Consider the following 22,314-nt stretch of genomic DNA (forward strand, 5'->3'; position numbering starts at 1 on the left):
ATGGTGACTTGTAAGGTGGTCATTCATTATTTAAGCCACTTACTGCAAACAAGAGCTTGTACCTTGAAGGGTCAACACTACACAGGCTCCTTAAACACATCCTGAGACACAGCAGACACCTGAGAGCAGAAAAGCAGCCCCTGCTTCTGCAGAACCTGTAACACCACTAGGTACCAATGCCCAGGAGGTGAGTGCTGTGAATGGAGATCCTAAGGTGAAAGAGAGGTGGAATGGATATATTCAGGTTCCTCCTTCTTAAGAACAGAAAGATAGCGGCCAGCTGGGCGAGACAGGCTTTGGAGAGCAACCACTGTTAATAGGTTTACTGAATTAGCTGTATTAATGCCAATCAAAACAAGTCAGCCTCAGACAAAGGAAACCACGGGTAATTGCAATGCATATTTTGCTTCCTCTACCTCACTGAGCAAAGAGGTTAATAAATATTGGAGCTGTAGTACAACCGTGGCCTTCAGCAAACTGCAGAGGTTGCCATGTTGCCAAGTATAAACACTTTGCCCTGGTGCACACTGTACCCCTTGGTTCAGCTGAGCAGAATATAAACCAAAATTATTAATAAAACACACCAAACATGACTTGAAGGTGCTAATGGCTTCTCAAGTCAAAACACAGATGGAGGATGCAACAGCTGAGACATATTTGGATCACTACTACAGTCCAACGCTTGCTTAGATTTATAACAATATGATCTGCTAATAAAAGGGATATATAGAGAAGCCCAAATACCATAATAGTCTATTTGGGGTTTTGGCAATGCAATACCCATAAAAAACCTGCCCTCAGGACTTACTATAGAATCTATTACCCATTTCATTCTCAGCTTCCGGATGGGGGGAAAAGTTTATTGTGATGAACTAGGTTCATATTATGGTCTTCTGTTTCCTCAGACTGGTAATTTTCTCTGTGTATATCCCACATATTTCTACTTTTGGGGAATAACATTTATCTGTATTTCTACACAGTGTTCATATAAACATTTACAAGCTCTACAAAATATAAAGTGAGGCAGTGCATTACTACATTTTTGTTCTCCAGTAATTTTTGTTTGAAGTAAGGATAATTTTAGGAAAACTGCAGCCAAAAAAAAAAAAAAAGTATCACGAGCTTTTTTTTCATTTATCATATTTTTTCAAACTTGGAATTACAGCCTGCAGAAAATGACAAGGGGGATAATGGCTGAAGGGAAGTATTAGAGCCTTTCCCTAAAGGCCAACTGTTTGTTGAAAACACAGTTAACACACTGACATTAGTGATTAGTAGCTCAGGCTGCCTGAATGAAGCATCACAGCTTCATGTCTCCTGTGACAGTCCATTCCTGCATTATTTCCCCATGGAAAATGCCTTTAGAGCCAGTAGCACAAAAACATCTCCCTTCCCAGGCATGTCTGAAAAGTTACTCAAAGCCACAGCTCCTGCAGTTTCCATACCAACATCTGGAACTTGCATCCTAAAGGAGACACCGGGCAAACAGCAGCAACCAGTCTTTTCTCCAGCTTGTGGGGGAAAACTTCTGCTGTAAATTCTCAAAGCCCCATCAGATGAAATAGGCCTGGACTGATTTACATTCTGAGAACCCACCCCTTATCTCACTTGCTACAGTAGTGAAAAAGAACTGTCTAATGCTGGCACAGAAACTTCAATCACTTCTGCCATATGGTTTTTTTGCCCAACAGATTACTTAGAGTGAACCTATAAAGTGCTGAGGAGGAAACAGTTGCAGCCATGGAAAAATAAAGAATATTATTGCAGAGGACCCTTTTTCCCAACGAAATCACCCAGTTTCCAACTCATTAATTAAGGCTCTTGTTGAGAATATTATTTGGACTTGTTCTGTTCACGTACTTCAAGGAGCACTGAAACAGGAGGGACTTTAGTTTTCAAACAGCACTAAAAAATTTAATTGGTCCTGCTGGACCTTACACAGGTGCTGGTCTGCACATACACACTCTGGCAGCTTTTATTACCAAATATTATGTGTCCAAGTGACATGAACCCTTTGATCAGTGCCATTAGGTTTCAATATGGAGTATGAGATCATTCCCAAGTTAAAGCTACACAACAGGAAAATAATATATTAGAATCAGTCAATGAAGTGCTCACATCCTGCAGCTCTGACAAGGAGACCTCATTCATCCCAGGACTCCCATAACAGGAAGTTTACTTGAATGCAGGCCAGTCAAATGAGTACTGATTTGCAGACTCAAACCCTTAAGCACTAAAAAAAAAATTCAATGACCATGTTTACCCTAGACTAGGTCACCGCGCTTCTTCTAACAATAGAATTTCCTATGTAAATTGATTCCTACTAATATCCTATAATGGTGCCTCCTGTCCTCTTTCATTGCATTAGGCAGTTGCCGGCCTTATCTGGGTCTTCTCCATCAAGCCTAACCCACTTCTTTTCAATTTCAACCTGTAGGCAGAAAACAAAAAGCAGCAGGTAGAATTAGCAAATAACTGGACATTGAAAGTGTGAATAGCAGCAATGGCATGGAAAAAGCTTTGACACAAAATCAAAATATTTCCAGACCAAACAGATTTCAAAACCACTACTCCCAAAAATAGCTCAACTGAGGAAAAACAAAGCTGCATTCACAGTCCTATTTTTCATACTCATCTTTGATCAGACAAGGAATTATTATTTAATGATTCTTTTGCTCCAAGTCATTATCAAAAGTATGTGCAAGATGTGTTTAGAATACAAAGCACATTTGCCTTTCAAATACTGTATTGGGGAGCAGGGAGGGAGAAGAGGAGGAAAACATGGAAAGCATAGCCCTGAGAATACCTGGCAATTGTAAAAAGCTTTCTGAACCACGTGTTTCTGGGGCTGCAGATCACTCTCTATGCCCAGGGACTTCACTTCTGTTCCTGAGGCACAGGTATCATGAACAACAAATTGGACAGTAGCAAATGGATACCAGTCAGATGGTATCTCCTGGTCTGACCCGAGTTCCAGTTTGTAAGACAGGCTGTGTGGATGATCCAAACCTTGGAAAAGAAAAAGAAAACCACCACACCATTAGTGAATTACCTTTTCTTTGTTTACAGTGTAAGGCTCATCTCCTAGCGAGAGAGTACAGCTTTACCTTTTATAAACAGAGCTGTTGTTATGATACAAGATTATTCTATCTATAAGCTTTTGCTACTTGGGCATAGGGTAGCCCCTTATTTATTTTTTGTCTGCTTCAGCACATTTTTCACAGTCAATTTTACAAATCAATTTACACAAGATTTACCAGATCCTTTCAGCTTCTCATTGAGAGAAAAATATTACAAACTTAGTGCTTTGTTGCTAAATTCAGACTATTTGATGGAATCTCAGTTTTCCCTTAAAAATGCATTTCTTACTCTTACAGAAAAATAAAAGCTGGAAGGTCCCAGTGTGGCCAAGGCAGAGATATTGCCCTGCATCCAATAACCCCCTTTCCAGAGCTGTCTGCTGTAGAAATTTTACTGCAGTGCTTATTTCAAGTACTACAGCTATCTTGTGTACCACCATTTATTACAGTATGTCCACAGCAGGGAGATAAAGGTGCAGCTCAGAGTGCTGCTCAAACAAGATACATCCCACCTGCCAGGATAAGGGCTACCTGGAGTCCCTATCTAGCTTGGAAAAGAACAAACCCCATTTCTGCCAAAAAAAAAGTATTGCTAAAGTAACTGTGATGTTATAAAGCAGAGTCATGAAGGATTTGTGCAGCATATTCTGAATTACTTTAATCATCCTAGGGATGATCCCAAGGATCACTTGCTTTAGCATTTCTTACATGGGACAATGATAAGGACAGGCACTTCTCCTGGAACAGCAAGGTGAAAGCCCGCTTCCCAAAGCAACTGGAGTCAGCAGACTCACCATGTGTGTGAAATCAGGATAATACAATTTAATATAATGAAAAGAATCCTCTCCAAATTCTTCAGGGCAAAACGAAGCAATTCTGCATTTCTCCTTCTCTCCAGGATTTTAATCATCAGCATAGACAACTATGTTTTGGCTGCAGGCAGGGGGAAAAAAAAAAAAAAAGCAGAGAAAGGATTGCCTGTGTTTTGTCAAAGGCAAGCCTGGCAGAGTATATTTGGTTTTCATCCATTACACTGAATGGAATCTCAAAGTTCAGGAAAAAACGTCCCATTCTTTATGCACTGGCTTTCTCCAGTGACAGGAATCAATTTCGTATCAGAACAAAGGAAATACTGAAGATGGAGTTAACATAAACTGAGCTTTATCCATCCCATGGGAAAAATCATGGTAATATTCCACATCCACAGGCTCACAGGCATTTTGTATGGCAAAAATAAATAAAAAAGCTGCATCTCCATTGCTCCTAGGAGCCTTGGGCTGGGTGCCTGTCTGTGCTGCAGGTTTTGCATGTAACATTACACACACCTCTGGGCACACCTCAGGAGAGGGTCCTGCAAGGCACTGGAGCACAAAGGCCCTCAATCTGCGAGGAGTGCCATGCCAGGGGCATGCAGCATGTGGCTGAAGTCTCAGGACAGTAACACAAAACACAGAGACCAGTAAAACTGCAACATAAGGGATTTTATTATGGAAATAGAGGAGGGAACAAAGTCAGAAATAAGGATTACAGCCACCTGCTAACGTCTTGAGAATGAAGCTGCAGAATGGAACAAGTGTGAGGAGGAGATGGTGTTTCATCACTCATGCACCCAGGGACAGGCAGATCTCTGCATCTCTGTGATGTGAGCCTTGTCCATGACCTGCTGCTGGTCACCTCTTGCTGTGTCCAAGCACATTTCTCCTGCACTAATACTCTCTTGGTCCACAGTCCCTCTTCCAGACTGCCTGGACATGGTGGAATGAGCCTTTGTTGATGCAGGCCTCTCCATCCTTGAATCCTCCATCATCCCAGCAACAGGACACCACAAGGAACATCCTCTTCCAGAGCCACACTGCAAGATGTCATCCCATCCGAACTGTGGTCCTTTTGGCTCCCAGAACCTGCTCCCATCTCCCATGGTGATGCCAGGATGCAGCTTGGCAACACACTCACTTGACCTGGTCTTTGTGCTGTTTGCTGGGTTGGGCTGCACAGGCTGAGCAGTGTCAGCCACAAGTGAAGCATCCTGGGAAGGGAAGCAGGAATTGCAGCCCCATGGCATGGCTTTGTCGGCACACTCTGCCTCTGGGGCTGTGGTTAATCAAGGATCTCAGGAAAAATGGTTTGTTGCTTGTAGTTCATTTGTGGTAGAAGGCAACCCGCATAGATCTAAAGGCTTTTGGAGATCAAATTCACAATCTTCCTGGGGTCTTTTTTGGGGGGGAGGCCTATGAAGAAACAAACAGCAATGGGAATTGTCTAGTAAATTATTTTGTCTTCTGAGAAATGGAATCCAGAAGTAATCATTGCTTGGAATTTTCCTGGGCAGATGTCGGATGGTAAGTGTTGGATAATAGATGTCCGCTTGAGTCCAGGCATAAATGGGCCATACCTCTTAGTCCGCTGCTGAAGGTTTTCCTGCCAGACATGGTATAGTTGTGATTCTAGGACCATCTAGCCTTCAAAGAAACTTCTGGGTTTATATTCCAGCTGACCCACACCCATGAGGTGGTCTTGGTGTTGGGATGGAGTGAATTCTGGGGTGCTTCCTTTTCCTTAGGTTGCAACCTGCAATGGCAGAGACAGTAAGTTTGGGATTTGTATAAGGCTACTGCCTTGGGTCCTCTGGAGCAGCTTCCATTGGACCTTTTTGCCTATTCCTAAAACACAGGGTTCCCCCCAGCCCATCTGTCTCTTGTACCAACACCAAGGTCAGAAGGAGGTACTCACCCCTTCACTTGTGGAGTTCTTCTGCCACTGCTGGGCTGTGCTGGGAGAGTAGAGCAATTTCTTCCCATTGGCTGTCAGATGACAAAGTGACTGAGCAGCATTTTGGAAGACCGTGAATATCACCTTAGTTTTCACCTAAAACTGAGCAGTTCTTGTCATCTCTGCTCCATGAAACCACTGCTTCCCAGGCCTTGTGTTACACTGGAGTTAGAAGAAGAGAGGCTGTGTGTAGAAGATCCTTTTGCAAAAGAAACTGAAAAAGGCAGGTGTTGGCCAGAAGGAGGGAAAAGGAGGTGCTGTAGAAAGACAGGTGGGTTGGAGCAGGCACAGTGTACTAAGGTGACATATTCAGAGCCCTGACATTTTCAAGATGACATTTTCAAGCCCAGCTATCCAGAATGTGGCCCATCAGGCACCATGGAGACATGACCACCTGGACTGATGAAATCAAACCTGAAAGGCAACCAGATAATTTGGGGACATAACTGAGCTTTTACTATCTGACTTATGAGACAGAAACCCTGCAGTTTAGGTGTCTATGCAACTTGTTAAGACTTCAGTGAATTGAGAGATTTTAGTCTGATTTTTAATCTGAAAATCTGGTTCTTGTTTCCTAAAAGCATTCCAAATTCTTGCTCTTTCTTCAAAGAATACCAACAAAAAAGCCAGAACAAACAAAAGATCAGTAAAATTATGAAAGTAGATTCCAAATATAATTTAGCATTCATATAGCATTTCAAAAGCAATTAATAATCTAACTTTGCACTTATTAACACTGTTTAGACCTATTTCACCTGTGTAAGTAGCATTCAAGCAACCTTGATCTGAGAAACGCTCATGAAGCAAAGCAATTAAAGCCAAAATAATGTACTGGTTATCTTAGTTATGTAATAATTCTATTTTTGCCAAAATAGGTCCAGTTCTAAAACTCTTATTTTGAACATGAAAACATACACAATTACTAAGAACAGATTTACATTAGGGTTGTTAGAAGTTAATAACTCCTGCAGCTATGTCTAAATGGGTACGTTTGTCCAACCTGCTGGGAGAAGTGCATAGGAAATAGAAGAGTGGGACAGTACCACCACCAAGCAGCAGTTCACAGTGGTGCCAGTGCCAGAAGAAGGTGGCTGGGCAGGGATGGAGCCCACCTGAAAAAGTCATGGCTTTGAGTTTCCACCCAGGCAGTTTAGAAAATAAGAAAAGCAGCATCTGGTGGTTGCTGGGAAACACATCACCTCCCACAGCAGAGTCCATGCACAGATGCTGAAGGCAGTAACAGGACTGCCAGCAGCCATAAGCTCCCCTAGCTCCAATTTGCTGTGTCATTAGCCCCTGCTTCCTCAGTGTGGCTGCATGATGCAGAATGAAAGAAGAAATAATCAGCTGAAGTACTGTTGCTTTACACAACGGCTCAAGGTGTCCTAGCAGGAAGCACCACAGGGCTCAAATTTACACAGCAAGTGATTAAAGCACAGCAGTTTGCAGTCTAGTCTCTCCCCTGCTCCCTGGGAACTCCCTGGGAAGCAGCTGACACAGCTTCTCCACTGCAAAGTCTGGCCCCAGTACTGCGCTAAAATCATAACATGTTCTGTGTTTCCTTACACGAAGCCCCAGTTTCACAAACATAGACTCAATTTGCAGAAATTTCACTGGATCAGCCCTTCAAAGCCTATTGCTTTTTCCCTTTTCTTTCTTTTTTATTTTTTTGTAAATAATGCTAAAATTCAGACTCCAAACTCAACATTCATATATCTGAATAGGCACAGGCAGCTTTTATTAGTCTGGTGTTTCTTGCAGCTCTTACTGACTTCATTTGGCCAGCACTTTTCCAAGAAAACACTTTAGTAGAATCCAGTGAATATTAACATATTTCAATGTCTATAAATGGAGCCACAATATAACTGTAGGCAACACTTCCTTCTCCCTTCCTTTTTTATTTTTTTTTTAAGAAGCCTTGGACAGAGGCTTTTTGAAAGCAAAATCCTCAGCACATTTTTCTGCCTGCGGTAAACACATTATGAAAGTTTACATATTTCTATTAGTTTGACTGTCTCCAGACTTTTGGCATGCCTTGGGACAGCTCTATTTTTAAACTCATAACTGTGTACAGAGCACTTGATAAAGAGGTTTAAAATTTGACTGGGCAGTATTACTACCAAAACGTTTTTTCAAATGCACGAACATTTCACAGAGACAAATGATTCTGCAGATCTCAGCTAGAGAAATTATTCAAATGTCAAAAGTTTAAGCTACTGGTAGAAAATAATGTAAAGTTGTGGAATGCCTCAAAAAAAAACCCCCAATTCTTACTTTCAAATAAATTAAATCTGAAGTTAATTTTGCACATCAAATCTTCATGTGAAAGAACTGCAGGGAATTTGGACGGCTTATAATCTTCCTTAAAATTGCCTAAACTGCTGACTTGATTTTACAGAAGCAAACCTACATTAAATAGCAAAGAATACTAAAAACAGTCCTGTAAGCCTTGGGAAAACACATGGATCACAGCAACATGGTGCAAATCTCTGAAACCTGGAGCACAGGACAGGAATTTTGAAGACCCGAAGAATCTCCTTCTGCCTTCTAGTTCTCCTACATCTATCTCTCCATCAACTCCTCTGCCCTCCCTGTCCATTTTCCAGTCTCCGCAGCCCATGCCCTTATCTTCCCTCTCTCTGTCATCATCCTTCCCCCACCATTAGTCCTGGCTTAGTAGTAGAATACCTGAAACCAGGACTTAGGAAGATAAAATCTTTTCTGGATATTTTAAAGAGGCAGCTAGCCCAGACAGGATAATATAAGACTCAGACAATCCATATGTTAGTAACACACACTTACTCCCTTTTTAAAAGTACAGATTTTACAGATATTTTACATGAAATACAAAAAAAGACAGGTGCCCTTGTCTTACACAGATCCCCAAAGCCTCAGGTACACGTAATGCAAAGGATCAAACAAAGGATCAAATGCCTTCACTCTACAAAACTCGAAGCAGGATACTGTATTCCTCAAGAATTTTTATGCCTTTAGGAAAGTACCATGTCTTTAGAAAGGTACTGGTAAAATGACTAAAAACTGGAAATTTAAACCCAAATATTTATATTTTTCTTTTTCAAAAAGTAAAATTTTCTCCTTTAAATTAAGGTAAATTAACTACTTCCATGTGTTCAATTAAAAACATAGCTGCTTTTGCTGCAATACAAGTTTTCAGTGAGGTACCACCACCAGAAAGAAATGGGAATAAAGTGGGAGGCATTGTTTGTCAGTGCAGTTTTTGCCATGAATGTACAATCTCAATGCACAAACCCATGAAAGAGGTAATAGCAATCAGCCTTTGCAAAAGCACAGTTGCCTTCCTACAGCAAATTTAACCACAGCACCTTCTAGTTCTGTATCATACCTACCATTTCTTAAGTGATGCTAGAAAGCCAAGACACAGCAGTGACAACACCACCTTTCCTATTAGCTGTGTGATGTTGTGATACCATTTTACCAACCAACTTCTGCTTCCCATCCCACCCATTGCCCAGCTGGTACACAGGAAGCATAAACCCTTCCCCCATCAGCCTTACTACTACAGACTTGAGGTTTACTCAGAATGATCAGCTCCACTTCCATGATACTGCACACTTGAAATGACTGACAGTACATCTGCCTCCATCAAATAAATTAGGAAAACATCGTTTTAAAAAAAATCTGTAAGTCTGCAATCTCTTTTCCTAAAAGATTACTCCAGCTTCTACCAACAACATCCCACAGATAAATCCCAAACCACGACAGCTGATGGAGGTACACAAGCATAAACCCAGTGGAGACACACACCCAAGCCCATCACTTTATAGCACAGATTATTTACTTGAATTTTTATCTGGAAGCCTGTCAATCTTCCACACCACGGCCCTGTAGGCACTCTCGTATTTTGCTGTTCCAACCGAGACTTGGATTACGGGATCAGATTCAACCTCATGCAAAGCCCCAAGGCATGCTCTCCTATTCATTTTTGCTTTTAGGGACTTTTGCCTTTGGAGGTTCATGGTCCAAAGTGCTTTGATCCACTGTGTGGGAACAGGAAAGCGTATCATAACATTTTCACAGTATTTTGCAGAGGGTGAACGTGTCAGGATCTGAGCAGTTGAAGACATGTTTATGAAAGCCTGAAGTTCAATGTAAGCCCCCTGAACCACCACTGCAGCCTTCACAGAAAAGGGAAGGTCTTGCCCGCTGTAGCGTGTCCTGAAACGCATCAGTTCCAGCCTGCAGGCATCCAGGGGTGTAAACTTAATAATCCGTGATTGCTCAAACTCCTGCTTTTTCACACAGTTATGGAAATGGCAGTCGAGAATATCGATCCACTTCCTCTCCTGCTCCTTCTCAAAGTAACGCTCGTCCCTCTTCTGGAGCTCCAGGTCGTTCAGGGTTAGAAAACACTCAGCACCACCGTTCACAAAACACAGGCAGTAAATGTGTGTGATGACTGCACTTTCTACGAGTTTTCCTTCTGCCTTAGTGACTTTCCCCCAAAAGTTATCCACTATCTCCAGAGTCATTTCCTGCTCTTCATAATTCCTCTTTTGTCTGGAAACAGTAGGAAGTTTCATGAGCTCCTCCTCGACCGTCACGAGGAAATCGGTGAAGTCGTTATAATCTGTGGTGCCCAGCTTTAACATCTGCTCCACCTCCGGCTCATGGATCACCTCTACTTTGGGATGGTACCTCCTCTTCTCCGTGTAAGACACGCACTCGATCTTCACAGTGTGGATTTTTCCTGAGACATTGTAGCTCTCCAGTTTGGGTTCGGACAGCTTGCACTGCGGCTGCAGCTGGAATTCCTTGAAAGGTTTCTCGAGGCCCTTTTCATAATACATCTGCAACACCCCTCCAGCCAGGACACTCAGGTAAATAGGGCCCCACTGCCGAGATGACATCATGTTCTTCTTTTCAGGAATCCTCAGCATGAACGGCCACCCATCTGATTTCCGGCTCCTGAAAAGGCTGCGTGGGATGGTGGGGGAGAGCTTGTGCCACGCGTGGGTGCTGGAGATGGGTGGGTTTTCCACAGCCTCACAGTTGTCAGCTTGCAGATGTTCAAGCCTCTCACAGATGTAACTGAAGGAGCCCTGGTTAAGGCTCTTCTGATCATGACAAGTTTCTTTGTCTCTAGGATGACACCCGCTCCTGTCGAGCCCTTTGTCCTTCCTGTGCATGCTAACATTAGCTGGCAACGTGCTAAGGGAGCACCCTTCCTTCCAAAAAGGACTGGAAAAAGCACAGTCACTGTGGAAGTACGGGAAGTGTCCTGGAGACAGCTCCTCAGAGCTTCCTGGTGGGTTAGGGCTTCCTTCATCTGCTGATTTGGAGACCAAAGCCTTAACTGGATGGTCATTAGGTGAGGGGTTCAAAGGAAGGTTGCTTGGTTTCTGTGAGGCTAGGGATGAGCAAATCCCGGGGGATGGAGGAGGGTTAACATTTGTTGGCCATTCAGGGATGGGATAAAGCATGTGAACCCCAGACTTTGGAAAGCACAGGTTTCCCGGGTAGTCTCTGGTAGGTGTAGTAAGTGGAGAGTTGCTGGGGGGACCAGGACTTAGGTAGAAATCAACTACAGGAGATGAGAGTGGAGTGCTGCCTGTAGAGGATGACCTGCTTGAAGACTCATGAACATTGGACAAGTTGAGCTTAAGACCATTTGCTTTGCAACTACTCTGATTATCAACCAACTTCTGAGGTGACTGGAAGAGTGGCTCATCATCAAAGGTGACCCAGTTTGCTGGATTTGGGGAACACATCTTGTGGGAGAATCTTGAGGCACTTGCACACGGATCACCTGCAAGCCATCTATGAAGAAACAACAAACATGATTCAAATCAAACTCAAATCACACAAAGCTCAAATCTGCAAGCAGTTCACAAATCCAGTGTATTTTGTTTTACACGTATAATCTGAGACAGCTGTGTAGAAACAGATAAACAAACTGCCCATGAATCCCCACAGCTCTCACAGGTTGGGGATTGAAGGGAGTTCTAAGTTCTATGAGCTGTTCAGAGCATCTGATGTACAGACCCTCTCAATCAGAGAAAGCAGAATGCCCCACAGCAGTACAGCACTGCTTGAATAATACTTTGAGCTTCAAACTATACAACATAATACTATATAGCTTATGCATCATTTGGAATATGGACAGAGATTTTCCATACTGGGCATCTGCTCCTGGTGAGGTTTCCCCTCCTTCCCCCACCAAACAAAACAGCATTTTACTAAGAATGGTGTAGCTGTTTCCAAAAATAGAATCAGGAGGGGGAGAGGGGATTATTTTTTTGATGACAAGCTGTAGCAACTCAGTGCTGACGGCAAAGGTACACATGCTGCTGCCATCAGGGCAAAAACCTGGATGCCTGCCAGACCTGTGCAGGAATCTCTTCACATCAGTTCTTTCAACACAGGCTTACGCTCTTGGAGACTGGACATGTTACAAGGAAGCGCTGGGAAGGCATTAAAGTTATAAACAAGAAATTAACCCTAAGGATGAGCAGTACCTTCCTGCTAGAGAGCAGACTGCAAGCCTCCACTGCAGACAAAATGCTGACGAAACACAAGTCAAGGCCAAGTAACAACACTCACATCTGCCAAGCACTGAACTGGCTGGTGGCCTGGAAAAAGGACAGGTCTTTAAACCAATTAATAAACTACACTTCATCAAACAAAGTGTCTTTGGTAAAGGGCTCAGCTGGATGTCCTCAGAGCAGGACTGCAAGCAGTAAATCATTAATCTTGCCTTCATGGTTCTGAATTGTGCACTGAAATTAAACACTCATTGCATCCTTATGCAGGGCGTGTTGTCCCCAAAGTTCTTCCTCCCCACTGCTCCTGCCTGATGAGGGAGCAAGCAAAAAAATTGCCAATGCCTGAGGAGGAATTGAGTACAATGAAACACCAGGGGGTACATATAAACATCGCTCATTTGATAGAAAGTTACTCTTGTTCTGTCAGAACACATTCACATTTGCCTGAAAGCACAAGAAAGGCAGAGTTCATATAGACAAAAACCACCTGCATGTACATTACTCCATTAATTAAGATCAGCTAATGCTGACTTAGAGCTCTTGCCCTTCGTGCACAGACAGCCACAGTCAGGCTGTTTAATTGCTACAGAATCACATAACCATAAAAGCCATTCTTTATCTGTAACATTCAGAGAACAGTTCACTTCTAGACATGCCACAGTTCAGCCAAGTGAAATCTTGTGCTACAAGTCTTTATTTTTACCATTTCTCCATTATTTCTGGGGCAGTTTGTAGCTGGTAAGAAAGTGCCATAAACCGTGGCACAGCCTGCTTACTCTGAGGCTGAGCAATTGAGAGCTGGCAACGGAGGAGGACTCTGGTCCTTCATTAGTTTTTGAACTCTCGACCTTTTTGTTCAGAAAATATTTGCACTATGCTAGTTATTTTATAAGCACCACTTAGAGAAAGAGAGAGAGAAAAGGAGCAAACAAGAACAAATTACTGTCATAGCTCAGACACACACAACTACCAGTGTATCCTTCACCCACACAATCACTTAATCATAATAAAGTGCAGCAATGGAAAGAAAAATCACAGCTATTTGCTCTCTGACTTGGTCATCATGTTTTCCTCCCATATCACACCCTTCTCCTCCTCTCCCTCTGGTTGCCACCATGGCTCTTTCAGCATTAATTATTTCTAGAGATGAAGTTTTGAAGTTTTCAGCCCTTTTTTCAAAGCCTCACTTGTTAAGAGCAGCTAATGGGATGCTAACTCGGGACGTGGCCTTTTCGTGGAACAGCCAGGACACTGAGGCAGCCTGGTAGACAAGAGAACATAAGGAAACAGCCTCAAAGGCTGCCATTAAAAACTCCTCTGGCATTTACAAGAGATAAGGGACAGCCAGAGAGAGAAAAAAACATGACGTGGATGGGAGAGAAGCCTTTCTCTGTGGAGGGGCTCTGGGGATGATGCCACAACCCTCCAGTGCAGCCACAGCCATGCTCAAGGGGCAAATCACACAACACTGAGATACACCAGTGGAAAAGAAATCATAAAATCGGGTGTTTACAATAAAGAACACATTTGCAGGCTGTTTCCCTTTCTTGTTAGAAAGGGAGGTTTTCAGCATCCTTTATTATTCCCAGATGTCTGGGGGTTTTTTCCCCCTAACGTCTGTTACTATTCACTTTTTTAAATGCCACGCTGCAGGTTATTTGGCAGGTTTTTGCCTGTGACAAAACAAAAAGGTGTTTGAACTCCACCTGCCAAACATTTAACTTCAGTCAGTAAGTGTCAATGAAGGAAACTGCTTTCCCAGATGGAGCCCTCCTCTGCAGTCACAATACCCTCAGTGTACCTGTCAGAGGCTGCAGCTTTCTCCTCTTGTCACTGTTGCAGTTACGTGGGAGTTTTTTAAAAGAAAAAAAAGATGCTGATGATAACAAAAACACATGCAAGAAGTGTTGAAATAGATAGTGGTCTCCCTACTGTTACCCACTGATCCCCAAAACAGACCACTAGGATTGGAGAAAAAAATAAGCCCAAACAGATTTTTACAAGCTGCTTTTATAAAGTCATGCTAATAAAGGGAAACACACCCTCTTGTGTGTTCAGGATAGCACCACTCATCTAGCATTGAAAAAAAATAATAAGATCAGTCTAATGCTGCTTTACCTCACTTGTTCTCTGATTCTTTTACATCTGTACAATGCAATAAAGTAATGTTTTCAAGTTCTATTTTGTCCTAAACCGTGCTCCAAATTCCTTCTTAAGAACTGGGACATTTTTCCTCGAAATTGAAATAAATTCAGGCTTCAAGATGGATGTGGTTTTTCTCCAAAAGGCAAAGGTCCCCCACGGGACCCACATGAATGTAACCCAAATGCTTTGGGTAAAAGGAAAATGATACAAGATACCATTGATCACACACATGTTATGTGGCCTGTAACATTTAAATTACAAGCACGTGTGGTATCTTGTTCAGATATGAGGCAGGAAATACCATTTTTAGGATATTGAAACTGCCAGTAAATAAAGCTGGCTGAAATAACAGTTGATCCTAGATGCATTAATCCCAGTGAACCCAAAAGTTGCAACTCATTTCAATTCATCCTCTTCTGCCTGAAAACAATCTTCCCATCTATCAGATTAACACAGTCCCTCAGCATTTAATGAACAGTAGTTGCAGCTTAATTTCTTCATTTTAATACCTTGAAGATGGAAGAAAGAGAAATGCTATTCTATTATTAAGAGATTTCATAGGCTGTAGCTATCACTGGTTCCTCTGTTGCATCAGAAATCTGCAGCAAAAATACAGCTCAACTTTCGTGCCTTGCTGGGGGATATTGTTACCTCTTCCTACACTGAACACTAATAATAACTCCCTACTCACTCTAAGGTGTAACTCAAGGTATTGGCATTGGTACTTTTAATCCAGATGCACCTGGGTCCTCAGCAAGCTGAGGGTGCTGACATGTCCTCAGCAATGTCCCCACCATGCTGACAGCACAGCCTTCTGTCACCTCCTTCACAGCAGCAGCACTGAAGCTGCACAGGGCACGACTGAACCCCTTGCACATCTCACTCTCAGGGGTCTCCCCTAAAATTTGGCACCAGTTAAAACCCTCAAGCACATCCCCTTCTGTTCAAACACAAAGGTCCTCTTTTAAAATATTGGAGGAGCACAGGGTCAGCTAATGAGGAATATCAGGAAACACCTCCCTTCTGCAAAGCATAAAGCAAGTAAATGCAGTGTTTAATAGACAGTGCTCACACTCCCAACACACAGAAAAGCATAATTCTATAAATACATTCCTTATTGCCTCTCTAGCTCCAGAGGCCATCGTGGCTTCAGAACTGTTGAGCTGCACATCCTCTGAACAAACTCTCTTTTTAACACCCAAGCACGTACCTTATGTGTGCCACTTGTTCAGTGGGGTTTTATTGAGTAAACACCAGCCTCATTACTTGCTCCAAGCTCAAAAAAAACCCCAGATTTATCTACACACAGTGTGACAAAAGAGTTAAATAATCCCTTCCAAATAAGCTGAGCTCTTCACATGAGCTGCTCTGTTTGTGGACAGTGCCTGGTCATTTTATTTCCACCCTTCCAGAAAAACTATGGACCCCATACACTGCTACACATCAATTTTATTTCCAGGAGCAAGGCTGTCTGTTGCATACAGGCCACATAGAAATTTAATGCAAAGCTCTGCATCCTGTGCACGCTGTGGTGAAGCTGTCCCATAACCACATCATCTGAGTTGTTACTGTTCCTGGTACAAACACCCAGACAATTCTTCAAGCATTTTGCCACAGAGTGTAGTAGGGAAGTACAAATTCTCTAAGTTTAAGCAATAAAGCACATATGGTATATAAAATGCCCGAAATGTTCCTAAGCCCTTGTGATATCCAAGTAAAACATGGCAGATTTATCTCTGAGTTTTACAGCCCTATTCTTTGTGTCACTGTTTTGGTTATTACTTAACTACAAAAAAACATGAAGCACAACTTCTACATAAAATACTCCTTGATTTATGATGATTCACCTCAAATTTTACTTTGCTACTACATGTGGCTGCACTTCTATTTAACTCTGCTTTTTCTATCCTAGATACACATAAAATAATTTATCCAGTCTATACTTCTGAAATAAACATAAGCAAAAGCCACAGCTGATGAGAAATACTAATTTCTTGGCATTTTCTTGTATTTGGGATATGGATTAAGCCTCCGACTGCATTACTCATTTTATAAAATAAGGAACTGGTGTAATAGTCAAAAATACGCCAACTTCAAAGTGCAATGTGACCTTTTATTTACACTGCTCGCTCTCTGGGGCATAGGCACAGCTGGGAGAAGTTCAGAGCTTGCAGCTAATCTGTTTAATTTGGAATTCCTTACTCTCAGCCCTGAGAGTTGGAGGAATTAAAGCTTTCAGCTTTTGACAGTGTGCACGTCCCCAGAGCAAAGGCAGGCCCAGCTCTTGCACACACTTGTTGCTTGTTCCTGCCTCGGTCACAGGGGGGTTACAAATAAGGTGGTTGGTACTTGCAAAAATCGAGAAAATTGACATTTTTAAGGGCATCAACACAACACATCACAGTTCCCAAGCAGAGACAACACTTACTTTCCTCGATAGGGAAAAGGGTTGGGCAGAGGCTGAAATGCTCTCCCCTAGTGAGGATGATGTCACAGGGTTTGGGGTGAGGGGGACTCCCCACCACAAGGTCAGGGACTGATGGTGACAGCACTGCTGGTCCCTGCACACCAGGGGAGCATCCAGAGCACAGCCCAGCAGGGCTCCTACAGGCACAGCACGATGGAGGCCTGAGGAAATTCCAGCTCCTCTGCCTCTCAGAGTCACGCCTCATGCTTTACAGGCTGTGAGCAGATACGAGATTCACACAGGAGGAAAAACCTATGGGAAGCTCCCAAATGGAAAATGAAAGAAAGGCAGCCAGATTCACGTCTCTGGTAACCATTCAAGCCTGCTCAGCTGCAGCTGAAATGGGTCTTCCCCAAAGAAGTAGCTCCTCTTGCTGACAACGGGAGGAGGTTGGAGGATGGAGGCCTTCCAGTTTATGTGAAAATTTAGCACAGCTACTCCAAACAACTCCCATCTTTGCCACGAATAATCACTCGAATATGCACTGTAAAAATCTTTTCGTGTCCAGATCCATTCTGGGAGACATTCCCTAACACTCAGATGTGAAGTCATTCCAAAGCTGCCTCAAAAAGACAACAAAACATCATGCATGACTGGTCTTGTGTGTAACACCATCAGCTTCAACCACTCTTCCCATACACAGTGAGCTGTGATTCCCACACCCTCCCTCACCCCACTCCAGCACTCACATCACCACGGGTGAGTCACATCAGCCTTGTCCTTCACTATTTTCTTAGTGGGGAATGAAAATCAAGGCAGAAAAGCCTAGAGACATTTTAGTGGAAGTGTCTGTATGACTTTATGGAGACAAACCAAAGGTATTTCCTACAGGAACTGAGAGATTTTTTCAAATCACAGCCAAACAGCCACCTGGGATCTACACTGCCATTCCTCTAAGGGATTTTTTCCAGAGCTTGTTATCAGGAACATAACTTTCAGAATGGGATAACATAAACTAAATAGAATAAACTAAAAATAATAATTAAAAAATTTAAAAATAAATAAATAAAATAGATATCCCATTTAAGTGTCATTGGGAAAGACACTGGAATGGAGACCTGAAGCTGCAAAAAGCAGCAGAGGTCCTCTTACCCCACAGGCCACCTCTCTCACCTGAGGGGAACTATGAGGTTACTTGCAGCAGGTCCTGCACTACCTGCTGTGACTCAGCCCATACACAGACATTACAGAACACATGAACCAGCAAATGTAACAGCATGGAGAAAGAAGTCAGGCAAAAATCAGCCTCCAGCTACGAAACATCCAAGGATCACAGGCTTGCAACAAGCTCTTTCTAACATAAAAACCAGTTTTCCCAATCCACAGCTACATGTAACTATTTTGTTTCAGGAAGATGCAATAACATCTTACACCACACCACGAACTCTGCATAATTCTGGTACATAAGGAAGAGCCATATTTGGGTACACTTAGACCCTGTTTGTTTTTCCTTTTAATGTAACCAAAGTGATAAAAAACACATTTATCTCTGGCATATCTGTCAGAATAGCAAACAGCAGTACTCAACACAAGCCTGAGCATCTTTCTTGGATACATCAGTTCTACCTTCTCAGTCAGTTCCTGCAGATGACACCCAGCAGAGCTCCATCCCGCATGTCCAGTGTTTTCCTGTTTACTGGGCAGATTCCCCATCTCAGAAGGTGACAGACTGTCCCAGGTCTCACTAACACACTGTCCAGGGGCACATTGTTCTCTGCACCTTTGGTCTGCAAGCTGGGAACGGAGAAGGCAGGACAGGGTGGACCTCTGCTCCTGCCCCATTAGCTGGCAAATGGGATGGTCAGGAAAATCCTCAGGAAGACACAGTCTGCTATCAAAGACAGTAGGAACACTTTTACCAGCTCAAATTAGAACTGGATTAAATCTTGAGCAAAATGGTTCTCTATGTTTTAGTGAACATCTTTTACAGAAGAAAGCTCATTTTTCCTGGAAGAAATAACAAAAAGCCTGATGAAATCAATATTAACTACTCAGTGTTTTTATTCTCTTCCTTTTTGGATATCACAGTGCCTTCTAAGATACACCACTTGTGTGCAAGATGTGACTACAAGGTCTGATGCAAGACATGATTGCATCTTCTCAAAGCAAATCAGTTACATGTAGCTGTATATTGCAAAAACTTCTTTGTTTTTTTAACCTTAGAAAGTGCTCACTGCAAACCTGTGACTCTTAAATATTTTTTAGCTGGAGATTGGTTTTTGATCTGTGCTGTTGCACTTAATTTCTTCCCACTGCCTGCATAGACAAGATAGGTAAATCATTATTAGTTCACTTCACTGTGCACACGTGTGCTCCCATCGTGTGTACAACACCCCTCCCCACAGGGGCCATTCGCTGGGCTAGTCCTGCTTCATCCTCTGAATCTCATCCCTCTTCAGCATCACCACAGTGATGGCAGAACTCGCACTCCACAGGCAGATTTTGGACAGTGGGGATTCATGTAAACTGTTTACTGACACCAGCTGACATTGTACTGTACAGAAAGTTTGTTGGGTTTTTTTCATTAAAAAAAAATGCTCTGGCCTAGAAGAGACAGGAAAATAAATCTATTTTTATTTGCAGTACTTCTGCAGGTCACTAAGTTAATGGAATGTTACTGCATCTACTGAAGCAATTTTTAACTGTGTTTAGGAAACATGTTATTATTAGGAACACACGCACATCCCACAGAAGTGCTCTGGTCACGGCAGCTCTGCACAGGGCTCTGGCAAGCACTTTAGCGTCCCAAACCTCTCCCTCTCTTCTCCCCCGGGCAGATCCAGAGGTTTATAATGGGCTGAGAAGCAGAAGAAATGGAGTTATGGATGGCTGTCCCACTTCTGTAATAGCAACAGCCTTTTTTTTTTTTTTTTTTTTTGGTTTAAAAATCAGGAAAACTCTGGATTAAAAAAAAAAGCCTGAGTGCTTTGGCACACAGATCACATATCAAAATATTAAGCTGGCTGTGGTCAGAAAGAACTTTAAGCCTGGTCCTCTGCTAGTGTTTGCAGTGTCCAAGGGAAGGGAGGAATGAAATGCCACAAAGAATAACAAAGAATACACAGCACAGAAGAACACTTCAAAACCTTTGCCACTAATCTCAGAGTGAGTAATAAAAGGTAGGGATGCTAACAGAAATACTGTATTTAGCAAATTCACTGAACAACATAATAGTCCCCCCTTTTTTAATTTAGTTTTTTTTATTTATTTTTCTGGTTTAGTTTATTTAGTTTTAGGTTCTGAGTCAGATTTTGTATCTGCCTTTAAAACTGCCTCATGTTTTAGTACCCAAGAAACACGTGGCAATACCTTCCTGGAGTCTAACCCATGACATAAGATTTGCAGAGCTCTTCTAAACATGAAAAGTACTGTCTGACAGCTGTCAGTAACAATTTCTGACAGAACAGCTCTCACCTCAGCTGTGGGATACTCCTCTTCTCCCTGCCTTAAAGCCTTACAGGAATACTAGCACTAAGGAGAAGGTGTGCCACTTGAATCCTTGTTTATCTGGATAGAAGTATTTTTAATAGCAACTGATGACAGTCATGTCAGAAAGCGTAATTCATAACACAGACACCAAAAAAAGCCTCTTTTGGGTTCCTCTCCAAAAGCCTTTTATGACAGACACGTGGGCAGCGTGGTTTTCTGAAGCAGAATACGTCAGCTTATATTTATACCAATCAAAAACAAAAGAAAAGGAGTGGTGGACTAGAGGGACCTTGTTTACCCAAACACGAAGTCAAACACTGCCCAGGATAGTGCATCTCTGTGTAGCTGGCTGCATTTCATTGTTGGAGTTAATGCCCACACACAGATTAATTTACAAACCGACATTAATTTTCTATTCAGAGATCAACAAGCTGGGCCATTAAGCTTACAAACCCCAACAACTTTTAAAGTGATGGAAAAGAACACTTACTACATATTCACGAGGGAGAAGGAAAACAATCAAAACCGAGCATGAAGTAAGGACCTCGTGCCTGCCTTGGGGCAGGTTTTCCCAGAGGTGTGATTTACAACTCCAGCATCAGGTAAATACAATCTCTGGCCACAGTCCCTGTTGTACAAATTCCTCCTAAGCTCAGCCACAACTGGTTACAGAGCGCAGTGCTAAGTTCTCCTCCACTCACACACAGAGGCGAGAAGGCAGCTAGCTAATCTTTCCTCACAGCATTTCCTCCCAGTGCACAAAATCAGGCAACATAAAGTGTTGTCTTCAGCTACTGCTTTTTCTTCTTTCACAGCTACAAGAGTCTCAGTGAGTTAACACCAAAATGAACAGTTCATGTCTAAAAGCCTCAGGCTCCAAAACTTCTGCTCCCTCCTCTCCAGTCAGTCATTACCACTCTCCCAAAAAAAGCTAAGTCCTGTTTGCAGAGAAATCACTCAGGGTTTCTCCACCTCACAGAAAAAACACTGGGGAAGCATAGAGTTGTGTAACTTTCACTCGGGTCCATAGAACAGCTTAGTCAGCAGTTTGCTCAGCACACTCATTTGCCGCAAGTATCTGAGCAGCTACACCTTTAAAAAAACCTCACTGCAAAGCCCCCCTTCAGTGAGCGCTTACCCAAAGCCAGAAAGTGAATTCTTTCTACTTTTTTTTTTCTCACTTACGCTATCCTTGAAACTCCATCCCCGGCGTCTGCACTAGGGGTGCATATGGTCAGCGCCGTCTAATCATCCCAGCCCTGTGCAGCACATCCTCCCGCATCCGCTCCGCCTGTTTTTCCAAAGCCCTGCGCCCCGGCTGGATTCATGGGAGAGATTTCTGCAGCAGCGGTTTCGAACACCGTGACCCTACGTGCATACTTTAACATCATCAGCCGAACCACTAGAAAACGTGAGAAAGGCTCCAGGAATTCAATTCACTTCGAGTATTAAATGAAAACACTCCTCGCTTGCCCCAGTCTCCTCCCTAACAAGGCAAAAGTCATGGGAATGTGATCCCGTAGGATGCCCGGCACCCAAAGCCTCCCGATTTCCGCCGTGATTCAAAGCCCCGGGTACCCCTGGGCAAAGGGAAGAGAGGGAACAACATTGCATTTGGAGCAGCAAATTTAAAAAAAAAAAAAAGGGGGGGGGAAAAAAGGAAATTAAAAAAAGAAAAAGGAGCCAAGAATTTATGTTAACTGTATCACGTTCGTAAACAAAAACAAAAGAGCCCCATCCCGTTTCAAGCCAGAACTTCGTGGCTGCGCCTCAACTACCCGGAAAATTCCACTTGGGACGGACTCCCCCCGTGCCCCGCTCCTCTGGCGCGGCTCCCCCGGGGCAAAGCCGCCCCGGTCCCGCTCCTTACCCGTTCCTTACCCGCTCCTTGCCCGCTCCT

The 22,314-nt window shown here is 43.0% G+C and overlaps 1 protein-coding gene across 6 annotated transcripts in view; it reads right to left on the reverse strand.

Moving 5' to 3' along the window:
* Positions 1 to 22,308, reverse strand: part of STON1 (stonin 1) — a 44,443-nt gene extending 22,135 nt beyond the window's left edge. Inside the window, exons 1-4 of one of the 6 annotated variants that reach the window (XM_017730106.1) lie at positions 22,296 to 22,308; positions 9,670 to 11,648; positions 2,807 to 3,009; positions 1 to 2,431 (exon numbers count right to left, since the gene is read on the reverse strand). The exon at positions 1 to 2,431 is cut by the window's left edge and continues 1,829 nt beyond it. In XM_017730106.1, coding sequence (XP_017585595.1) covers positions 2,357 to 2,431; positions 2,807 to 3,009; positions 9,670 to 11,599 — 2,208 coding nt within the window. In that variant the 5' untranslated portion in view covers positions 11,600 to 11,648; positions 22,296 to 22,308 and the 3' untranslated portion in view covers positions 1 to 2,356. Of the gene's footprint in view, positions 2,432 to 2,806; positions 3,010 to 9,669; positions 11,649 to 12,346; positions 12,451 to 21,599; positions 21,910 to 22,273 lie in introns of those variants that run through there. The other 5 variants (XM_008630369.2, XM_017730108.1, XM_017730107.1 and 2 more) reach the window with 5 other exon arrangements.
* Positions 22,309 to 22,314: the final 6 nt, after the last annotated feature.

Source organism: Corvus brachyrhynchos, unplaced genomic scaffold (assembly GCF_000691975.1).
Source record: "Corvus brachyrhynchos isolate BGI_N302 unplaced genomic scaffold, ASM69197v1 scaffold101, whole genome shotgun sequence".
Taxonomy (NCBI): Eukaryota; Metazoa; Chordata; class Aves; order Passeriformes; family Corvidae; genus Corvus; species Corvus brachyrhynchos.